This window comes from Carex rostrata, chromosome 19 (assembly GCF_964058835.1).
Source record: "Carex rostrata chromosome 19, lpCarRost1.2, whole genome shotgun sequence".
NCBI classification, from domain to species: domain Eukaryota; kingdom Viridiplantae; phylum Streptophyta; class Magnoliopsida; order Poales; family Cyperaceae; genus Carex; species Carex rostrata.
Window position 1 is genome coordinate 7,958,916 of NC_135936.1, and position 24,561 is coordinate 7,983,476.

The following is a 24,561-nucleotide window of genomic DNA, read 5'->3' on the forward strand; positions in this document are numbered from 1 at the left end:
CAAAAATAAATAAATAGTTTGTAAATAATACGAATAATTTAAAATAAATTTTGTATTGTTAGTAAAATTCGTTAAATTGAAAAATAATTCAAAACGATATTAAAAAATATAATTCAAATATTATACGGATAAATTTTATTTTTTTTATTAATTTTCCGTCCTGTGACAATAGTTGCATCGTGCCAGCTAATTTGTAGTCCTTATCCTCCCAGTGATTACAATTAGCTATTATTAAATTCTGAAATTCGGTGTTTATTTAGATACAGAGAATCCGTTCAGATTCGTGCCAACTTAAAACCGACGACTTAGATCTAGTTGCACTTGATCTGAATTCACTAATTTCAGCCAGGCATGAAAAGGATGTATATTTTTTGTAATTTTTTTCTGACAATAGTAACTCGTGTCAGTGTACCGTCTAAACAGAGTTTTCATGCTGTCTCCCGTCCCGTCCCTGAACCCTCTTGATACACTTGGTTCAAACATTCCATCTCATGAAAGAACTGTGTGACCCAGCCCTCAGTGTCCTAAGGAGTAGCTTGTTCTGCTGCTCCCGTTCTATCTCCCATCCCCTCAATTGTCTCTTGAACTGTCTTCGTCCAATTGCAAATCCACAAACAATTCGATCTCTAAACAGAAGCATCACGGATTGATCCGAACTTAGACTCATCCGCGGACGGATTTCCAATCCGAACTTATCCGAATTCATACTGGGTTTGAGTTCGAATCCGTCCGCATCCTAAGTCTGAGTTCAAATTGGAGATCCGTCCGCGAACTGAGTCCGAATTCGTGGTGAAATCTGAATTTTAAATAAATGGATGGTATTCATTTAATTCTGATCTTTTAGGATGGTAAGAAAAAAAATTTCGCAATAATGCTGCACCGTAATTGTTTGTGTAAAAAAACAATAGCATATATCACATCTAATAATTTTATTTTATTATTTAAGATTTAAATTTTAGATAAAATTTCAATTGTACCCATCAAAAATTTCAAAAATAGAAACATTATTGGAGGAATTTTTAAAATGCAAAGATAGTCATCCAGAAAAATAATTGAATAAATAAATAAATAACCTGGTCACTCCAAAGTGCTTGTGTCATACCAACATTGCATAAATTGTCCACAATTCACTTTATGTTAACTAAAAGTGCATAATTGTTAACATATATATATTTATGTGCATTCAACTTATATGTAATATGATTGTTCCATATTGTTAAGATATTAACATATAAAAATTTCAATGTGTATTAACTGTGACTTACTTTGTTTAAATTTTGGAAATTTAACCAAGTTAATTAGTCCTATCACTATTACCGGTAAAAAAGAACTTAAATTAGTAACAATGCTATAAAATATAATAATATTTTTTTTATGACGATAAAAATGTATAATGCTACTTTTAATTAAATATAAATAATTATTATCTGGGAAATGAGAAAGGGAGTGAGAGGAGAGAGATGGTTGCCTTCTCATTTAATCTTATTGTGTTCTTTTTCTATTTTCTTTTTTTTGAAAAATAGTGGTATATACCACCGATTTCATTGAAATCAGAATCCTTAGCACAATCGATCTGGTACCTAAAATTGGTACCAAAATCAAATGTGGCAAGTCTTTACAACAGGTCAAAACAAAAGTAGCAACATGAGAAAGTAGTAAAAACATAATAACATGCACAAAACATAAGGCAGCAACCTAAGAAAATATCTAAACAACATAACATGCACAAAAAAAACTAAGTACTACATATCTAAAAGGTCTTCATCCTCCTCCTCTTCTCCAAACATTGGAGATGGAGGGTTGCCATTGCCAAAACCCTACATATCTCCCACTGGTGTTTCCTGGGACAGGGACAACAGAAGGTCCATCACTTGGGTCGTATCGGGACGTCTTTCTTCCTCCAACAGAACGAGATCTGGGAGATCCTTAACATCAAAAGGCATTATGAGATTTAATTTAAAGAAAGAATTGTCCCCTCTAGATTTACACCAAAATTGAGTAAGAGAAATAATCTTAGTACCAATAACCCTAATAGAACATGGAGAACTATCATTAAAGCATAATCTATTTCGTTCCAACCAAATGATCCATAAAACAGCCCCTCTCAATAATTCAACTAATAGTCTATCTTTTAAAGGGATAGAAGCATCAATCAGCCATAATTCATCTAAAGTATGACAATTATAAACAAAATTATTATGATTTGCAATCCAAATCCAAATTAATCTAATAAAAGAGCATTGAGTGAACAAATGATCAGTGCTCTCTTGTTGATCACAAAAAACACACGTAGTATCCCCTTGCCACCCTTTAGCGGCTAAATTGAGTTTGGTAAGTATTTTGTCCCTTCGAACCAACCATAAAAAAAGTTTTATTTTCAAAGGTATATGAGATTTCCAAATGGTTGAATACTCTTTATTTGGTATTCCCCCATATTCCAACCACTTATAAAAAGAATGAACAGTAAAATTATCGTCCTTAGACCAACGCCATATAAGCTTATCCTCTAGCTGATCAGATAAAGTAAAATGTTGAAAAAGAAATTGCAAAGCTTTCCATTCTACTAAGTAAATACCCGTAAGTTGTCTCTTGAAAGACAATTGTAAGAAGGAGTTAGCAAAAGCATCTGCCACAGAAATAAACCTATTATAAACAATTGAAAACAAATTAGGATATAAATGTTGCAAAGCATGTTCAGTAAACCATCTGTCTAACCAAAACATAGTTGTTCTATCATTACCTATTTCTTTATTAAGGCCTAAATTAATTACCGCATGATCTTTGAGAATAGATCTCCAAAAAGGAGAACATACAAAAGGGGTAGTTCTAAAACCATATTTACAGTGAAGAATATCTTTCCATATACCAGTAATGAAATTGTCATGGAATCTTATCCACCACTTGGCTAGAAGAGCCTTATTCATAATTTTCAGATCTAAGATACCAAGTCCACCTTGGTCTTTACTCTTACATACTGCATTCCATGCAACCAAAGAATATTTTTTCCTAGTAGAATTACCCCCATGCCATAAAAATTTCCTTCTAATCTTATCTATTTTATGCCTAATTTTTGCGGGTAATCTATAGATAGACATCCAATATAAAGGAATCGCTGACAAAACTGAATTTAAAAGAGTAACTCGACCTCCTAAAGATAATAAAGAGTCCTTCCAACTTTGAAGTCTTTTTTCAATTTTATCAATTAAAAGTTGTCAATCTATATCCGTAAGAGACTTATTATTCATTGGAACACCTAAATAAGTAAGCGGAAGATTAACTACTTTACATCCTAACACAGAAGATAAATCATCACATTCCGATATAGATAAATTGAGAGGATACATCTCACTTTTCTCAAAATTGATCTTAAGACCTTAAACATTCTCAAAAGCTAATAAAAGCCATTTAATATAATTCAAGATGGCCTTGTCAGCTTTAAGGAACAACAAAGTATCATCCGCAAAATGTAAATTCAAAATATTTCCAAAATTCGGAAAGTTTCCTAAGCCCTCGATATATCCTCCTACCTTTGCCCTTTGTAGAATCTTATTTAAAACATCAGTAACTAGAATAAAAAGGAAAGGTGATAGTGGGTCACCCTGTCTAACCCCCCTCTTACAAGAAAAATAAGGGCCTAATGTACCATTTAAATTAACACATGTTCTACTGCCTTCTAAAGTTAATCTAATCCATGTAATAAATCTATGACCAAAACCCCTAGCATGCATCACTTCAAATAGAAAATCCCAATTAACATGATCGAAAGCCTTCTCAAAATCTAGTTTGAACAAAACCCCCTTCTGTTTTTTAATCTTTACATGATGCAATACTTCATGTGCAACGACAACATTATCAAGAATAAACCTACCCTTAATATAAGCAGTCTGAGAAGGATCAATAATAGTATCCATAACCAATGCAATTCGATTAGCTAATAATTTGGTAATAATCTTATAACTACAATTTATTAAACTAATGGGTCGAAAGTTCTTAACTGTAATGGCATCACATTTCTTAGGAATTAAACAAATGGTAGCTAAATTAAATTTAGAGACATCCAACTCATGTTTGAAGAAAGCATTAAAATTTTTAACTAAATCATCCTTAATAACATCCAACTCATCTTTTTCTATTTTCTAACTGACTGTAATTATTAATCAGCCTTCTTTACTTTGTTCTTTATCCCAGCTGTGGCCTGTGGGACAAGTTTGATTTGAAGCCTTACGTTGCGCTTTCTAAAGATGCTTTGCTTTCTAAGTAATCCAGCTGCATTGACATTAATTAATCTTCCCCTTTTCCACTTTCTGAAAATAAACTTCCAAATCACTTGTCAGTATATATAATTATATTGATGAACAACAGGTAATATATTCTTTTCAAGATTAGTCAGGCGTGATTATATATACATAAAGCATGTCTGCTGGTTTCAAGTGAGGTTGCATGTAAGTGTCATTACACCAAGTCCAATTGTCTGTTTGAAAGCGTTGCATCTGATCTGACTGTGACAATCTATTTTAGCACATGTAATAATGTTATGTTGCTTTCTTCTTGCAATTATTATAGATTTAAGAAGCATAAATTCGGTGCATGTACAGTTTGGCAAAACTAAGTAGACCCTAAAACAAAAATAACTTGAAACTAAGTAGGCCCTAAATGGAATCCTCCCTTCCTATATGTAGGATTGTAGGGGCAAGATAAAAATAACAATCCCAATTCCGTACTGTCGTTTGCTTGGTGCTCCGGGTTTTATGGGTTTTTCAGTGATTTAAGTAGCTTTGTCATGTGACAATGCAAATATAACGAAGATAAAGCAAACTTTTTATATTCAATAAAGACCCAGTTTGCCTGTGTATAATTGGATCAAGACAAAATTTTCTTCAGGAGGTCAGGCCTAGATCCACTTGAATTCAAACAAAAAAACAGGGACACGTAATGCAAGGACCATATAAGAAGAAAATTATCTTAATTGGATACTTCCTCACTTCCCCTGGTAACTTGTGCATTTGATCACCTAAAGAGAGGACTTGGAATATTTGTTTAACAGAACACTAGCATTTGAATTTTACTGGGTCCAACATCTATTCCTTTCCTTCCTTGATTACATTGATTACGTCCTTATAATTTATAAATACTAAAATACTAGCATCTTACTTAGATACCAAAATGTGACAGACCCAAACTCGACTAGCCCATAACCAAAGCAACCTGAACCAGGATAACCAGCACTAATTTTTTTTTTTTCATAATGTCTAATCTTATGATATGTCTACTCCCAAAGACTTGGTCAAATTCAATAGGATGAAACACAGTTTAGTTAAATGGAAACAATTAGTCAAGTGGAGGGTCTCTAATTCAAACCAAAACCCAGTAGATTAATAAATAAATCAAACTAGAATCCAAGCTAGCAGCTAACTGGAACAAAGAGGTTTGAAGTTCAGAACCGTTTACATTTTCAATAGCATGTCGATCATAAGAAAGAGAAAAATAATCACCAAAATCTCTAAAAGATTTACATTGACAGGGAAAAAAGAAAAAAAGAAAAATCTTTACAGCAACTTCTTTGCTATTCTATCTTTAGCAGTTACTTTCTTTTTCAACATAGATGCCAATGTTGGTTTCTTAATCTTAAATTCACCTCTACTTTGCACCAAATCCTCTGAGTAAGAAGTTGAAGCCATAGCTGATTCTCTCAAGACTTCTTGATTGTGCTCTCTTACTCTCGCAATCTTAGCTCTCTTTATTTCTCTCTCATCTCTCTCTCTATTCCTCACATTATTCACTGCTTGCTTTACCAACCCCTCCATAGTTTCTCTATCTACACACTCTTCAGTTTTCTTCGTTGTTGCCTCATCACAATTTTCCATTGGATTTCCCTCAGAATCCCGAGGAACAATCGGACCATGAAAAGGGCAAAATTTTAGGTCCCTTCTCAGACAAAGGGCACCATTTTTCAAAGGTGCCAAGCAAGGACTTATCTCTACAGGCTCTTCTTTATAAACCATCCGGTGTACACTAAGCTCTGCAATTTTCTCCTGTGGAATTATTCTATCATTGTCAACTCTACCCCAATGCCCTTCAATTTCCAAACCCCTTTGGTTTGCTATAGCATCGCTACTTGAACCCCAATTGTCTAATGAAAGACCCCAATTTATCACTGGTGCCTCGGATAATAATTTTGACCTCTCTGGATCCAACTTAATGTTTTTCGATTTACTACGTGAATTTAAACTTTCAATAGAAGACGATGAAGAGGAAGCTACATTTTTCCCCTTCCTTTGAACCAACTCCTGAGGAAGGTTCTCAATTTTACCCTCCTCCCAAATATCTTCTGCTTCTTCCAATTCTACTTTATTTACCTTGTCAAATAAACAACCCATTTCAACCAACTTATCCTTCACTGATTGAATATTGTTTCGTAAATCAATCAACTCCCTCAGTGCTGTATCTCTAAACCTATTATCAGCCAAGTCAACCCTAATTAGAACTGATATCCATTCTTGCACAGAGACCAAATGCTTTGAAACAAGCAACTTGTGTAATTCTCTTAAAGTATCAAATACTGCTTCGTTATCTTGCGTTTCATGCACCGTCTTCGCCTCTTTCATAGAATCCATACGGATTTGCCTCATTTCTAGTGAACTAAATGCCTCCATTTCATCATCACCGAGAGTGAAATCAATTGCAGGGTTCAATTCCTCTTGCTTCACACTAATAATATCTAAGCACTCCTTTATCTCATCAAGCATGGAGCGGATTTCTCCTTTAATTGAAGAAAAATTCTCCTTTAAATTCTCATATTTACCGAGCAAAATCTCCTGGGTCTTCAACTCTCTTTCTCTCCTCTCCCTTTGCAACCTCGCCGCATTTTCCAAATTATTGGGAAATTGAAATTTCAGAACATTTTTCAAGTAGTTAAACCCTAATCTCAACTGAGGATAGTGAATCCCAAAATTTGAATTCCATTTTTCCAGGAATTCAATTGATTTCTTGCGGAGATTTGAGGCAATAGCGGAAGGAGGTGGAAGTGGCATATTTTTTCTAAAGCCAATGCTAAGAGCTAAGAACTGCTCCAAGGTTTCTACAAAGATGGACCTGAAGAGCTTGGATCGAATGAATAATTCATCAATTATGAGAAGCGAGAGGTAACGAACCTGTGAATTTAGTGATAAAAATATTTAAGCCTCTTTGGATTCCCACCATCATACCATAGTAAGGGACCAATAATGGTAAATAGACCTATGGGCTTTTCTCAAAATAAATAAATAATTGTAAATAGAAATCCAACTAGATACTGGTACTGGTAATCAGGAATCTCTTATCAAACCCTAATTCCTATCTGATTTCACAACTCCTCGTTCCTCAAGTAAAAATATCTAATTTTAATTAACTCTAGGAAATATTAAATTGAACATTCCACTAATTTTTCAAGTTCCCAGCTATCAAAGAACAACTTGTATTCAGCAAACCATAATTACCCTGCTATCAGGGTATTGCTTGAAGAATAAAATAGATAAGGTAATAGACCTGAGAGTGTGGTTTCTTCATGAGTTCCATGAGCGATCGGACGGCAGCACGAGTCTCCACGTCGGACGAACGGACGGCCGATTTGATAGCCTTGAGGAGGCGCGGGTCGACGTCGGGCTCGGTCGAATCGGAAGCGCGCTCAATCAAGCGCCAAACCACCATGCCCGTTTCGTTCTCCAATCCTTCCTCGCTGGCCATTAGAAAATCTCTCCGAATACCTTTCTATTCTCTCTCACTCAATTTTAACGGAAGTGACCCACGAGGAACAGAGTGCCTATCCTCTGAGATATCTCATATTTGGCGTGACCGACGTGTCCAGTGTCTATTCGGGGATAGCGTAGGGCCCAGTATTATTTTGAGCTTTAAGATTTGTGTAGAACGTAGTTGAACGATTCAGATTTACCAAAAAGTCACACAAAATATGAGATATCTCAGAGGATGCGAATTCCGAGAGAATGAAGGCGGTGTTGGCCCGGTTCGGTTCATATGTCCGCCTTTCCGGTCCGGCTCAATGCATATGATGCGGGCTGAAATCTAAATATCCATTAAGATTTGAGGATTTACAACTTTTACGTGCGGATCCATATCTAAGTTCAAGGAAATCTAAATCCGGGCCCAGTTTTTTATTTGAAGAGAAAAAAGTCGTGCCAGATCGTTTGTTCTCTGCTTTGCCGTTTTCCTCCGATCAGTGAATTTGTAAAATCGCGAATTCTGTTTCGCGTTTGAGAGAGAAAGATGTGGTTCCGATCATAACAAAACAGTAAAACACCGGTTTCCTCGCGAGACCATTAGTCCCACAATACTACGGAGAAAAATTCAGAGCTATTTAATTACAGCAGAGAAGCTGTTGAGTCATAGAACACAGAAAGTTGTGAATAGGCTTTAGGCTTTGGAAAGTCCCCGGGATTCTTAATCGCAGAGATGCGGCCGCGGAAACGCGGTATCTTCTGACAACTGGCCCGCCTGCTTCGGTGGGGGGCAGAGACAGTGTCGGATCCCAATGGGTCATTTACTTGGCCCGCTTATACATACGGGTCTAACAGAACGGGGCTTACTCTTCCGTGTTCATTCATTTTTTGTCATGCAATCTTTCGCTCTTCTACCAGTTTTCAATCAAAGCCAAGGAGGAGGAAGAAGAGGGAGGGGTCACCAGTGCGATTCAAATTTCAGGATTGCACGAGAACCTTCCAAGCAGCTGGTGCTGTTTTGTTAACCAGGTAGGAAATACCACTTCTAAGGCTTCTTATCCCTCAATATTTCCAATTGATCAATTAGATTCGATTGGTTTTCTGGTGCATTAGATGAGGACGAATGCTAACAATTTTAGACATCCCTTTTAGCGATGCCCTTTTTTTTCAAAACTGACTTTGCTTCCGTATTTATGAAATTAATTTGTTATGAAGGAATCACTCAATGGCAAGCAAAATTTATTGTTGTTTTCATTATGAATTAGATAGCATATAGGTTGATAATTAATAATTTTGCTTTCAATCATAAAATTATTCGTTTTGGTACTACTATACATAGTCTATTTGTTGAAGTATCTTCACTTTTCTAGTCTTAATAAAATTTAATGTCTGTCTATTTTGGAAAAAGTTATCAATTAGTGTCATTTACTTATGATTTTTTGTGATTTTAGGAAAATGATAAATGATTTTAAAGGTTATAGGACTATTCTTTGTCATTTTTAAGGTTTCCCATGCTATTACATACAGGTACATTCGATCTTGTATTATCCATACTGCCTATACAATGCAAATACATAGAATTAGTGCTTACTATGTCTTAGTTAGATTTTAGTTCTGCAATTAGCGAAGCAAGCCAATAAAAAAATAAAAAAGTCAAATCAAATCCATACTGGTACAGGTCTGGTAATGCCTTGTTAATACATACGGGTAAGTCCCATGTAAAAGTGCAGAACTGTCAAAATTTGATTTACTTTACTGTTGAAAATAGTATGGTTGTATAATTAATCTTCTCACTCTTCTTTTTATTATGAGCCCATGTGCAGATTATGCACATCACTAAATACTTTGGTACTGTCACAGTTTCACAATAAAAACATTTACATGTACATGGAGATTTTTTAATTCTTCATACACCTTGTGTGCACTTGTATTATTTTTTATTGTCCCAAATACATGTACATATAATGTGCAACAAACTGGTCAAGAATGACCTAGTAAGAAAAAAAGGAGTTTCTGATAAAAATCAATTTCATATTTTTGTTTGCTGGTAAAAACAAACTTTATTATTTTCTTTTTCTTCTTGTTATATTCCGAAATTTTAAAACAGATTAATTTGCTAAACTGGTCATTTCGCTTAAATAAAATTTTAATTAAATTAAAGATCGTTTAGGTTTTAACTGATAGATTAAAAAGGAACCTAAAATTTCGAGATATAAATGAATTAGAAAATTTATAAAACTCGTTCATGTAGGAATTATAGAGATTAATCGAATATATATATATAATTATATAAATAGATATCGAAATTATTCGAATATGAAATTTAGAATTTAACATCTGAAATATTATAACGAATATATAATAATTTTTACGAGACTTAATTCTAATAATTGTAACATAACACATCTTAAAATAATGAAAGCCTATTATGTATTAAAAATATTATTAAAAATATTTGAACAATAAATTTCAATAATATATAAATTAAAAATCTTGAAACTTTGCTTCCCGTCAGGGGTGAATTCGCACCCTATATGTATCAATTAATTAAACTTTGTTTCTTTTGGAAAGTCTCAACCATTCAAACCTTGTAGCACGAATCTTGAAGCATCAATTAATAACACCCTCTCTATTTCTCTCCTCTCCTCCTCTGTCTGTCCGTGACCCATCCCCAACCCAGCGGCCCCTCTCCTCTCTTCTACGCCAAAACCAGGGGCTCCGCCCCCTCCCCTTCCGCCGCTGCAACGGCCAGCCCACCGCCCGCCACCCCACTCTCTCCTCTCTCTCTGACCGTGAGCCCCACCAGCACCCTGTCCTCTTTCTCTTTTCCCGCCTCCCCTCCCCTCCCATGAAACTCTAGAAATTAGGGTTGAGGTGTGCTTACTGTCCTGGTGCTTGCTTGGTGCCGTTCTGGTGCTGGCCTTGTGATGTCTTGTGTTCGATTTCCTGACGGCCGCTTTGCTATCCTCCCTTTGTGCTTGCTCTAATCGGGTAAGCTTTAGCACCTTGTCTATTTTCTGTGATGGTGCTTTGAAAGGTGAATTTTACGGCTTGCTCGGGTTGTTGATTTTTCCCGCCAAGCCGATGCACTTGGCTGTGTTGCCGTGCTTTCTGACCTGTGCTTGCTCTGTTCTGGTTCTATTGCCTTGACCTGTTGTTTCTCTTTGCCTCTGGTACGATGTCTGTCTGATGTGTGTGCTGTGTGTTGTGTTGCTTGGCTTGTGCCTTGCTACTGCCTTGTGATGCCTTGTCATGTGCATTGATGAATTGGGGATGTTGTGCTGATTATCCAAAATGGGTACTGTGACTGTATAGTTTCGTATGTTTTACCAGAATATTGAACTGGCAGGGACCTTATAGCAAAATAAATTTATTAGGGGTCTGAATTGTAAAATATAAGGCCTTATGTGAGTTGTATAAATATAAGGGGCCAATTTGTAAGATGTAAATTGTTTGAGGCTATGGCCGGCCATGCATGTGAAGTATTATAATTTGAGCCATAAGTGAATTGGGCTTGTATTCTTATCAAGCTTCTAAATAGCTAGCTATAGCGGTTTTGGACCCAGAAAGCTAAGCTACGGGCTAAAACTGTGCTAATCAAGCTACGACCGCTATAGCGGTAATAGCGATCCGCTATAGCGCGTAGCGGCAATAGCGGTCCGCTATGCTACATGGGTTATGATTTTGCAAAAAAAAATTTTCTAAAAACATGATTTTGCAATTTTAATGAGCCTTAATGTCTAGATTAGTTTTTTTTTTACTCTATCAAGCTATTTCAATACAATGGAACATGTGCAGGCTATACCGTTATATGGTAGTGGTATAAAAAAATTTTGAATATAAAATATATCGATAGTTTTTGAATTAGGGACATTTTGAATGACAATTTGAACTTTGTATTGGTTTAATATGAATATTAGAACTTCTTAATTAATTTGGTATTTTTTTTCTTGATGAGACATTTTTACTATTAGTAGAAATATAAAATATAATTTTTGAAATAAAAAAACGCTATTTATAATAGCTTTCGCTATAGCTCCGCTATTTCTACTGAATTCTATTAAATTGAAATCAGTTGAACATTAACAGGTGTTGTGTTCCGATCAGATTGTTAGAAATCCCCCCTTTCGCCACTACCAAGAGGTAAGAAGTAACATGCACTGCTGCTCGGCTTCTTCCTCTACTATCTTCACATCAAGGTATTAACAATTAGGCTATGCCGCAAAAATTTTTGAATGCTGACAATGTTGGGGAATAATTGGAAGAATATTTGTAGTGCTATTTTATTTATCTTTAGCCTTTTGGTTTCCTTTTTTCTTTTGAAATTAACTAGGGATTATTCGAAGGGTCGTCTTTATTTGATTTCCCCCAAATTTGTGAAGTTGGGAAGATTTGCTGGAGAGGAACGTCTTGTTTTATCAATGAACTGTGCTTCTTCTTCTTCTTCAAACCACGGGATAGAATATTCTAGTGAAATGTTACAGCAACAAATTGAGGGGGATAAAGATGCCGTGATGATTGTTGATCATGGTTCCCGTCGTGAAGAGTCTAATCTTATGCTCAGTAAGTTTATTTATTTATTCATATTTTTAATTTTCTAATTAAGTTTCAAACTTCTTCATTCTGGTTTGTGGTTTGGCAGAAGTAAAAGGAAAAAAAAAAGTTCAGAAAAAATGTTGTAGTTCAGCTACAATTGTGGACCTAATGGCATCCAATTTTGCTCCAAGAAAACAACAGTTTATTATAATTCATTTGAACTGTACAAAATTCAGTGCCAATCAAGCAAAGAAAACAAAATTGAAGTTAATAAGTGTTATAATGTAGTCCGACTGGTATTATATTTTGACCATCAAGGCTTAGCTAGAGTGATATTACTGGCAGTGTTGTAAAATAACGGTATGCGCTCGTCAGACGGACAGGCTACCGCCAAGCGATTAATCGGAAATAATCGGCTGATTAGTCGGGAAAATCTGTGACGGTTTGGTCGCCGCTAATGACTAATTGGCCGATTAATCGGCCCAAACGGCAGTTTTTTACAACACTGAATTTAGTGGTCTTAGTTTTCTTTTATTTATGTCAGATGAGTTTGTTAAGATGTTCAAGGCAAGAACGAGTTACCAGATAGTGGAGCCTGCTCACATGGTAAGTTCTCAACACAACAAATACTCTACTTTTAATTTTTGACTTAACAATTTTCATGCTTGATTTCTGTTGAAATTAGGAATTGGCTGAGCCAACAATTAAGGATGCTTTTGCAAAATGCGTGCAACATGGTGCGACCAGAGTTATTGTGAGTCCATTTTTCCTCTTCCCAGGACGGCACTGGCATAAGGTATGGAATGTACAGTAATTGCAGTGGTTTTTCGCTTGCAAGGTTTTAGGCCAACTTCCAGGTAAAGAGGTGGCAAATGGGTTTGGCCCAAGTTGGTTCATGTCTGATTGGGTTGGGTCAGTATAATTTTAGTTACAAAAAAAAAATGGTTTGTTCTGTAGCTGACCTGTTGAAGGATCAATAAGCACTGAGCAGGGTTAACGGATAAAGTTGGCTTAAACCTGGTCTAGTTGGTCACACATGGGCTATGTAAAATTCTGGATTTGGAAATTGAAATCCCTCAAAACATAGAATGTTTGCAACTTTGCATAGATCCTGGTAAGTAATCAATTCAAGCTTGACCTGCTGGGACAGGACCACAGTGACCTGACCTTCCTGTGGGTCAAAAAGAAAAAACATTGTCTTATACAAGCCAGGCAGTGAGCCTATTAATCTGATCATTTTCAAATTTTCATTCTGAAAACCCAATTAATTCTGACAATTTTCTTCTTTGTTTTTACTTTGAAGTTGTTTATTGCAGAAATTTGTTTTAGTATTTTCTTGCTATTAATGCAGTTCACAGTGGTTATTTATAGGATATTCCCTCTTTAGTGGCCGAAGCATCCAAGGAGCATAAAGGAGTATTTTATGTTATAACTGCTCCTCTTGGCTTACATGAACTTATGGTGGTATGGTTTTGAATCTAACCTGTTTTCATTAAGTGATTTGCGACTGGTTGCATTTTCTAACTGGTTTTGGAGCTGTTTTTTTTTTTTTTTTTCATTTTTTAGTTTAATTTGTTTTGTAATATGTAAGTGATTTTATGCCGCATTACATCTTTTTTTGGTTTTGTTAGGTGTAAAATGTGAATGTTAAATTCAGTTTTTTTCTATTTCTTTGAACCACAAATGACGACAATTACACCTGATTTCCACCACATGAAAACAAATATGACAAAAGCAACTCCGTTTTTAGGAATTGATTTTAAGATGTTTTAACTTCTTACTATTGTGAACCAAAGGACCCAAAGTTGTTAGGCTGCCACTTAAAATTTTTATTTTGCATTTTGTGAATGTAGGATGTGATGAGCGATCGCATAAAGCATTGTGTGAGCCATGTTGCTGGTGTTGCTGATGAATGTGATGTCTGTGCTGGCACAGGGAGATGCCATCTATACCAATAAAAGAGCTGTAAGAAATGTTTAAAAAAAAAATACTAAATGAAGGCAATTCCAGTGAGGTAAGTCTAAGCTTTAAGCTCAAGATGTTTGCTTTGAATGTTACTCGAGATTCATATGGTATATAGATTTAATTCAGGCAATAATTGTTGTAGCAGTGACGTTTCCATAGGTTTATGGCTTGATGGTGGCTTTCTTTTCTTCAGAATTACAAGAGAGAAAATTGAAAATTTCTTCATAATGATCTTCTATTTGAATAACTTTTTTCAGATTCTTTTTGTAATTCCGAATTTTTGGTGAACTGGCGTGATTGAATCAATCATTTCCAAAGAAATGGCAGCAATGCAGTAATTATTAGCTCCCTGCCTTGGGTCTAGTGAGGACGTAAAGAAACTGCAACATTGCTCTCACTTTTTTTAAACTAAATCTCTAAGTAATGTATCAGTTTTCTAAATCCGAATTTTTCAATTACCAAAAAAAATGACACAGAGACCTTTATTTCTTCTGAAATATATATATATATAAATAAATAAATAAATAAATAAAAACTAGAACTTGATTCACATATGTACCTTTGATAAACATAATACAGATTACTGTTTAATCAAATATTTCCAAATAAAGATCATTATAAATAAAGAAAGGGGGAATTTCATGTATCCCCCTCAAAAATCTTAAAATTACGAATTTCCTCCTCTAAAAATCATAATATTATATTTACCCTTCTAAAGTTCAAAAATTCAAAAATTTATCCAATTTATTGATTTTTCTAATTAAAACTCATTTTAAATTTATAAATTATCAATTTTATCCTTGCCTCCTCTTTTCTTTTTCTCCTCTCTTCGTTCCAAGAGATATTTCACCTTTCGTACTTTGACAATTATCTAGTGATGTAAAGTTATTAGAAAATTCGGTACAATCCCACCTTCCATTGTATGATCTCCAATCCTTTATGTCGGGACAACATGCATTAATTGAATGCAAAGTTTCTTTTGAATCAGATAATACAAAACGCACTTCATTTGCATGATTTGTCAGCAATTCACATCTTCCAAAAAATACCTTTGCTTTTGCCTGACTAGGATTGGCAGCTTCAACAGCCCCTTGAACCTCATTTGATCAACACTCCATCTTTTTGTAGTATTTTTTTGTTTGATATTTTATATTTAAACTGTAGTATATATTATGTTTTAGTTTATTTGAATGTCTCTTTAGCAAAACAAAACATAGCTCAAATTGTTTAATAAAACCAATATAAGACATTGTCAAACATTACAAGATCACAAATAAACATGTAAAAATAATTCATCAAACATTAAACTAAAACAAATAAACATGTACTAAAAAACATCGTCAAACATAACCGCCAATATATTAAATAAAACAACAATATAAGTATATAACACAACAATACAGTCATATAACAAAAAACAATATAACACATAAATATATAACACTATTTGGATACAATTACTACTCAATTAACTCTTCAAATATTCCTCAATTTTTCAAAAGAAAAAAAAAAAAATCCAAAATTGCTAAAATTTTTGACAGTCCCGAAAAGAAATGGACCGCTAGAATTTCTAGCAGTTTGGACATTTTTATAAATATCCAAAAACCATGAATATTTTGTAATTTTTATTTAATTATGGATATTAATAAAAAAAATCGGATCACTAATAGAGTGCCAGACCCATTTTTTTATTAATAGAAAAATAAATAAATAAATATCAAAATAGAGGTCGGATATTGTGAAAACTTGAAATATAGGAAAAACGTGATGGTTTATTACGTCCGCTGGACATGATAAACTACTATCATGTCCAGCTAATATAAACCATAAACACCGCACTTGTTAATAAAAACTAAAAAAAAAAATATTGGACGTGATAGAGTATCACGTCCAGCCACCATATATGCAAAATTCAAATTGAAGAATTTGAATTGAGAAACAATGCATTTGTTGGACGCGGTTAACAATCACGTCCAGTAACTTTTTGTTTTTTTAGTTAATTACTAAGTGCAAGTGCGGAGAATTACGGTTTATAACATCTAGCGCACGTGATAAACTATATTTCGAAATTTCACAAAATCCTATTCCTATTTCGATATTAATTAATTTATCTTCCTATAAATAAAAAAATCAGGCCAAAAGATATTCACTCATTTTGTTTCAGGACACTTTCAGCATTTTCTTTTTCCACAGTTCGATTTTCTTTAATTTTCGCGCTAGCGATTAGAAGCTGGAGAAGAGAGTTGAGACAGAAAAAACTTAAAATTGAAGAGCGTTGTTCCCTTCCCCAGCCCTTTCTATCCCTATGCGAAACTCCTCTTCCTCCTCCCTGTGAGATTTCACCGCGACCTAGACTTCCACCGCTTCCCCGACAACGTTCGAGCCTCACTCTCATCGTGTGCGAACCTCCTACAACCCGACCCCCCTTCCTTCAGGTATCTCTCTCTCATCTTAGACTATTTCTATTTTGATCATGATTTCTTTAGGAATTTGCAAAAACTCTAAGACTGAAAAATTTGTGCAAAATATAGATCAGATAGACCGATCTTAGTATTACTGTGTTCGGAAAATTTAGTTTAGACACAATTGTCTTGATTGAAAAACAACACAGACTTGTGCAATTCCTAGCATTACTCTTGATGACCTGTATCATATGTCTTTCATGTGAGATTAATGAATATTTGAGATTCTCCTAAGTTCAGCTTGTTTCACTTACTATGGAAGTAGGGGATATGGTTTATGAGGTTATTGGTTTAGGTTTTTGTTGAATTTGAATTATGCTCTTTAGGTTTTGCAATAGTTTGCCGAAGTAATTTTGTTTAAGGACACTTTCTGCATTTCCTTTTTTCACCGTTCGACTTGCTTTAATTTTCGCGCTAGCGATTAGGCGCTGGAGAAGAGAGTTGAGATGAAAAAAACTTAAAATTGAAGAGCGTTGTTCCCTTCCCCAGCCCTTTCTATCCCTATGCGAAACTCCTCCTCCTCCCTGTGCGACTTCACCGCGACCTAGACTTTCGCCGCTTCCCCGACACTGTTCGAGCCTCACTCTCATCGTGTGCGAACCTCATACGACCCGACCCCCCTTCCTTCAGGTATCTCTCTCTCATCTTAGACTATTTCTGTTTTGATCATGATTTCTTTAGAAATTTGCAAAAACTATAAGACTGAAAAATTTGTGCAAAATACAGATTAGATGGACCGATCTTAGTATTACTGTGTTCAAAACATTTAGTTTAGACACAATTGTCTTGATTGAAACAATACAGACTTGTGCAATTACTAGCATTACTCCTGATACCCTGTATCATCCGTCTTTCATGTGAGATTAATGAATATTTGAGATTCTCCTAGGTTCAGCTTGTTCCACTTACTATGGAAGTAGGGATATGGTTTATGAGGTTATTGGTTTAGCCTTTTGTTGAATTTGAATTATGCTCTTGAGGTTTTGCAATAGTTTGCCGAGGTAATTTAGTTTAAGGACACTTTCTGCATTTCCTTTTTCCACCGTTCGATTTGCTTTAATTTTGGCGCTAGCGATTACGCGCTCGAGAAGAGAGTTGAGACGGAAAAAACTTAAAATTGAAGAGCGTTGTTCCCTTCCCCAGCCCTTTCTATCCCTATGCGAAACTCCTCCTCCTCCTCCCTGTGCGACTTCACCGCGACCTAGACTTTCGCCGCTTCCCCGACACTGTTCGAGCCTCACTCTCATCGTGTGCGAACCTCATACGACCCGACCCCCCTTCCTTCAGGTATCTCTCTCTCATCTTAGACTATTTCTGTTTTGATCATGATTTCTTTAGAAATTTGCAAAAACTATAAGACTGAAAAATTTATGCAAAATACAGATCAGATGGACCAATCTTAGTATTACTGTGTTCAAAAAATTTAGTTTATACACAATTGTTTTGATTGAAACAACACAGACTCGTGCAATTACTAGCATTACTCCTGATACCCTGTATCATCTGTCTTTCATGTGAAATTAATGAATAATTGAGGTTCTCCTAGGTTCAGTTCAGCTTGTCCCACTTATTATGGAAGTAGGGATATGGTTTATGAGGTTATTGGTTTAGGCTTTTGTTGAATTTGAATTATGCTCTTTAGGTTTTGCAATAATTTGCCGAGGTAATTTAGTTTAAGAACACTTTCTGCATTTCCTTTTTGCACCGTTCGATTTGCTTTAATTTCCGCGCTAACGATAAGGCGCTGGAGAAGAGAGTTGAGACAGAAAAAACTTAAAATTGAAGAGCGTTGTTCCCTTCCCTAGCCCTTTCTATCCCTATGCGAAACTCCTCCTCCTCTGTGTGCGATTTCGCCGCGACCTAGACTTCTGCCGCTTCCCTGATACCGTTCGAGCCTCACTCTCATCGTGTGCGAACCACCTACGACCAGACCCCCCCTTCCTTCAGGTATCTCTCTCTCATCTTAGACTATTTCTGTTTTGATCATGATTTCTTTTGAAATTTGCAAAAACTAAAAGACTGAAAAATTTATGCAAAATACAGATCAAATGGACCGATCTTAGTATTACTGTGTTCGGAAAATTTAGTTTAGATATAATAGTCTTGAATGAAACAACACAGACTTGTGCAATTCCTAGCATTACTCTTGATGTCCTTTATCGCCTGTCTTTCATGTGAGATTAATGAATATTTTAGGTTCTCCTAGATTCACCTTGTTCCACTTACTATGGAAGTAGGGGATATGGTTTATGAGGTTAATTGTTTAACCTTTTGTTGAATTTGAATTATGATCTTTAGGTTTTGCAATAGTTTGCCGAGGTAAATTAGTTTAAGGACACTTTCTGTATTTCTTTTTTCCATCGTTCGATTTGCTTTAATTTTCGCGCTAGCGATTAGGCACTGGAGAAGAGAATTGAGATGGAAAAACATAAAATTGGAGAGCGTTGTTCCCTTCCCCAACCCTTTCTATCTCCATGCGAAACTCCTCCTCCTCCCTGTGCGATGACGCCGCTACCTAGACTTCCGCCGCTTCCCTGACACCGTTCGAGCCTCACTCTCATCATGTGCGAACCTCCTACGACCCGACCCCCCTTCCTTCAGGTATCTCTCTCTCATCTTATACTATTTCTCTTTTGACCTTGATTTCTTTTGAAATTTGCAAAAACACTAAGACTGAAAAATTTGTGCAAAATACAGATCAGATGGACCGATCTTAGTATTAATGTGTTCGGAAAATTTAGTTTAGACACAATTGTGTTGATTGAAACAACACAGACTTGTGCAATTCCTAGCATTACTCTTGATGACCTATATCGTCTGTCTTTCAGGTGAGATGAATGAACATGTGAGGTTCTCCTAGGTTCAGTTCAGCTTGTTCCACTTACTATGGAAGTAGGGGATATGGTTTATGAGGTTATTGGCTTAAGCTTTTGTTGAATTTGAATTATGCTCTTTAGGTTTTTCAATAGTTTTCCGAGGTAATTTAGTTTAAGGACACTTTCTGCATTTCTTTTTTCCACCGTTCGATTTGCTTTAATTTTTGCTCTAGCGATTAAGCGCAGGAGGATAGAGTTGAGACGAAAAAAACTTAAAATTGAACAGCGTTGTTCGCTTCCCCATCCTTTTCTATCCCTATTGGAAACTCCTCCTCCTCCTCCCTTTGCGATTTTGCCACAACCTAGACTCCCACCGCTTCCCCGACACTGTTCGATCCTCACTCTCATTGTGTGCGAACCTCCTACGACTCGACCCCCCTTCCTTCAGGTATCTCTCTCTCATCTTAGACAATTTATGTTTTGACCTTGATTTCTTTTGAAATTTGCAAAAACTCTAAGACTGAAAAATTTGTGCAAAATACAGATCAGATGGACCGATCTCAATATTACTGTGTTCAGAAAATTTAGATTAGACACAATTGTCTTTATTGAAACAACACAGACTTGTGCAATTCCTAGCATTACTCTTGATGACCTGTATCGCCTGTCTTTCATGTGAGATTAATGAATATTTTAGGTTCTCCTAGATTTACCTTGTTCCACTTACTATGGAAGTAGGGGATATGGTTTATGAGGTTATTGGTTTAGGCTTTTGTTGAATTTGAATTATGCTATTTAGGTTTTGCAATAGTTTGTCGAGGTAATTTAGTTTATGGACACTTTCTGAATTTCTTTTTTTCACCGTTCAATTTGCTTTAATTTTTGCGCTAGCGATTAAGCGCTAGTGAAGAGAATTGAGACGGAAAAAACTTAAAATTGGAGAGCGTTGTTCCCTTCCCCATCCCTTTCTATCCCTATGCGAAACTCCTCCTCCTCCTCCCTGTGCGATTTTTCCGCGACCTAGACTTCCGCCGCTTCCCCGACACCGTTTGAGCCTCACTTGTTAGTTTGTAATAATCTAGAAGTCAATAATACGATAAATTATCATAAAGTTTTGTTCATGAATTGAATGTTTATTTATATATCATTTTGTTGCCTTGAGTATTATTGAATTTATGGATCATTTCGAGTTCATGACTGAAATTGTAAAACTCCATAATATAGATGATATATACTCTTAAAAATTCACTGACCAAGGTAATTAGCAGGAACACTAATTACCGCGATAAAGTTAGTATGTGGATTAAAAGATGGTTAAGTTTTACAAACCACCTGACACGAGATGTCATTTTAATCACATAGATACATGTTCTAGGAACATGGTATTTGACAGACCCCGAATGAAACATTAAATAGAATTGTGTTCGTGTCATTAATGTTTTCATTCAGTGTCACGTTCTACAGTATGAAGTATTTATCGTTCCCACTGAGAAATATGTATGTGTGATTGTTATCTAACACTGTCCGTAAAAAGCAGTCATAACGGTAGCATTCCCATATGTATAGCTTAGCTGAGGAAGTGATAGTCTACCAAGAATACTATTTGTCTCTCGTATTTTATACGAGCTATAGCATCACTGGGTTCCTTGATAGAGTAAGATTATCTGCAAGCGGTATAATTACAAGAGTAATTATATTTGATCATCTGCTCAAGATCAAGAAAAGATTCAGTTAGCAAGGATGACACACATCTACCTTAAAACTAATCTGATAGCTATGAGACAAAAGAACAGACACAAGTAAATTGTTTACTGGATCGTGATATTGTACAGTACAGCATCATCTGTGTAATTGGATAATCATGATGTGTTGCCAGATGCCGCTCATGATTATAGAAGTTAAAACAGTTTTAACTCTATTTACCAACATAACACAGATCCTATTGGGTCATACCATATAGGAGTTAATCGGAGAATCTTATTGTGATTGATTATAAATTGGTTATGATCAATAGTAAGATTGTTATAATTAATTATACGTGTTATAATTAAATTATAAATGTTATGTAAAAATAACAAGCAAAAACATTGGTTAATTTATAAACGTGTGTGACACGTTGTATAAAAGTTAACCGGTTAATTTATAAATGTGCAGGACACGTTATATAAATTACCGAAACAACAACCGCAAAAAATATATATAATTGTTCATAATAATTATACGAATATTATTTGTATTCGGGCCGAGAGCATTCGGGTCTTTTCAGATTCGTCCTTATCCGCATGACATGTCATCGATCCTATCCAGATGACACGGCATCGATCTTATCCACATGTCATCATCCTTATCCATTCAATGGCATATCTTGTAAATAGGCCGAACTTGGACGACATTTTGGTCTTTTGGCAACCGACCCTAAACCCTATAAATAGGGGTGGAGGGGTAGTCGGGTAGAGAGAAAAACTCACTAATTCACACGTATCATTTCGTGCAGAATCGAATCGGTATTTTCTCTCTTTCTCGGTTTCTCTTCCAAATAGTGTTTCGGTTGAGAAAAGAAAGTTATACGTGGTTGACGTATAATCTTGCGGGTTGTTGTGAAGTATATTTACGGGATCGATGAATAGTGTTTTACCGAATTTCGCGGTATGTCAGTTTTGCTTATTTGTGAAACTGAGTAGCTAAAAATTCGTGTTTACGGGTTTTCGTCTTTTCCCCGTGAATAGTGTTTTTGCAGAATTCTGCGGTTTATAGTATTTCTGGCAAAAGAAATAAACCGCTCTCTGGTTAGTCCTGGTGGATAACCGATAGAGGCATCAGACGTCTGATGCTCCGAGGATAATCATTCCCGTGATGTAGCTCTACTCGCTCGGTCTACATTCCAACTGTGATTTGGAAACAAGGTATAAATATGTTATATTAATCTATTTAATTGGTAAGTAGATTAAAGTTTTAGAAATCAATCATGGAGTAGATCTGTAAAAATGATTAAATTGGGTTTTGATGCCAAAGAAATACTGAAGGTGAACCGCCTTGAAAAGTTTCCTGACATACCCCGTTTAATCCTGAGCTTAAGTTGGTCGTAAAAATTTTTGTTCTACGGTCATTCCGCAGCTTAAGCCTAAACGGGTTTTGGTTACCCCGAAATCCAACATCACTCTCATTGTGTGCGAACCTCCTACGACCTTCCTTCAGGTATCTCTCTATCTTCTTAGACTATTTATGTTTTGACCTTGATTTCTTTATAAATTTGCAAAAACTCTAAGACTGAAACATTTGTGCAAAATACAGATCAGATGGACCGATCTTAATATTACTATGTTCGAAAAATTTAGTTTAGACACAATTGTCTTGATTGAAAAAACACAAACTTGTGCGATTCCTAGCATTACTCTTGATGACCTGTATCATCTGTCTTTCATGTGAGATTAATGAATATTTGAGGTTCTCCTAGGTTCAGCTTGTTCCACTTACTATGGAAGTAAGGGATATGGTTTATGAGGTTATTGGTTTAGGCTTTTGTTGAATTTGAATTATGTTATTTAGGTTTTGCAATAGTTTGCCGAGATAATTTAGTTTAAGGACACTTTCTTCATTTTCTTTTGCCACCGTTCGATTTGCTTTAATTTTTGTGCTAGTGATTAGGCGCTGGAGAAGAGAGTTGAGACGGAAAAAACTTAAAATTGGAGAGCGTTGTTCCCTTCCCCAGCCATTTCTATCCCTATGCGAAACTACTTCTCCTCCTCCTTGTGCAATTTCACCGCGACCTAGACTTCCGCCGCTTCCCCGACACTGTTCGAGCATCACTCTCATCGTGTGAGAACCTCCTACGACTCGACCCCCCCCTTCCTTCAGGTATTTCTCTCTCATCTTAGACAATTTCTGTTTTGACCATGATTTCTTTGGAAATTTGCATAAACTCTAAGACTGAAACATTTGTGCAAAATACAGATCAAATGGACCGATCTTAGTATTACCGTGTTCGGAAAATTAGTTTAGACACAATTGTCTTAATTGAAACAACACAGACTTGTGCAATTCCTACCATTACTCTTGATAAACTGTATCATCTGTCTTTCATGTGAGATTAATCAATATTTGAGGTTCTCCTAGGTTCAGCTTGTTCCACTTACTATGGAAGTAGGGGATATGGTTTACGAGGTTATTGGTTTAGGCTTTTGTTGAATTTCAATTATGCTCTTTAGGTTTTGCAATAGTTTGCCGAGGTAATTTTGTTTAAGGACACTTTCTGCATTTTCTCTTTCCACCGTTCGATTTGCTTTAATTTTCGCGATAGCGATTAGGCGCTGGAGAAGAGAGTTGAGACGAAAAAAACTTAAAATTGAATAGCGTTGTTCCCTTCCCCAGCCCTTTCTATACCAATGCAAAACTCTTCCTCCTCCCTGTGCGATTTCGCCGCGACCTAGACTTCCGCCGCATCCCCAACACCGTTCGAGCTTCACTCTCATCGTGTGCGAACCTCCTACGACCCGACCCCCTTCCTTCAGGTATCTCTCTCTCATCTTAGACTATTTCTGTTTTGACCTTGATTTCTTTTGAAATTTGCAAAAACTATAAGACTGAAATTTTTTTGCAAAATACAGATCAGATGGACCGATCTTAGTATTACTGTGTTCGAAAAATTTAGTTTAGACACAATTGTCTTGATTGAAACAACACAGACTTGTGCAATTCCTAGCCTTACTGTTGATAACCTTTATCATATGTCTTTCATGTGAGATTAATGAATATTTTAGGTTCTCCTAGATTCAGCTTGTTCCGCTTACTATGGAAGTAGGGGATATGGTTTATGAGGTTATTGGTTTAGGCTTTTGTTAAATTTAAATTATGCTCTTTAGGTTTTGCAATAGTTTGCTGAAGTAATTTTGTTTGAGGACACTTTCTGCATTTACTTTTTTCGCTGTTCGATTTGCTTTAATTTTCGCGCTAGCGATTAGGCGCTGGTGAAGAGAGTTGAGACAGAAAAAACTTAAAATTGGATAGCGTTGTTCCCTTCCCCAGCCCTTTCTATCCCTATGCAAAACTCCTCCTCCTCCCTGTGCGATTTTG

The 24,561-nt window shown here is 35.8% G+C and overlaps 2 protein-coding genes across 2 annotated transcripts; one reads left to right on the plus strand and one right to left on the minus strand.

The window, feature by feature from the left end:
• Positions 1-5,346: 5,346 nt before the first annotated feature.
• On the minus strand, positions 5,347-7,767 carry LOC144571725 (ENTH/VHS protein). Its single transcript, XM_078321093.1, has 2 exons — positions 7,525-7,767; positions 5,347-7,151 (listed from the first exon to the last, which is right to left on the minus strand). Exons 1-2 carry the CDS (start codon positions 7,720-7,722, stop codon positions 5,547-5,549), a joined length of 1,803 nt encoding a protein of 600 aa, XP_078177219.1. The 5' UTR covers positions 7,723-7,767; the 3' UTR covers positions 5,347-5,546.
• Positions 7,768-8,568: 801 nt separating this feature from the next.
• Positions 8,569-14,462, plus strand: LOC144571510 (sirohydrochlorin ferrochelatase, chloroplastic-like). Its single transcript, XM_078320833.1, has 7 exons — positions 8,569-8,741; positions 11,820-11,911; positions 12,046-12,275; positions 12,793-12,854; positions 12,934-13,044; positions 13,620-13,712; positions 14,102-14,462. Exons 2-7 carry the CDS (start codon positions 11,868-11,870, stop codon positions 14,204-14,206), a joined length of 645 nt encoding a protein of 214 aa, XP_078176959.1. The 5' UTR covers positions 8,569-8,741; positions 11,820-11,867; the 3' UTR covers positions 14,207-14,462.
• Positions 14,463-24,561: the final 10,099 nt, after the last annotated feature.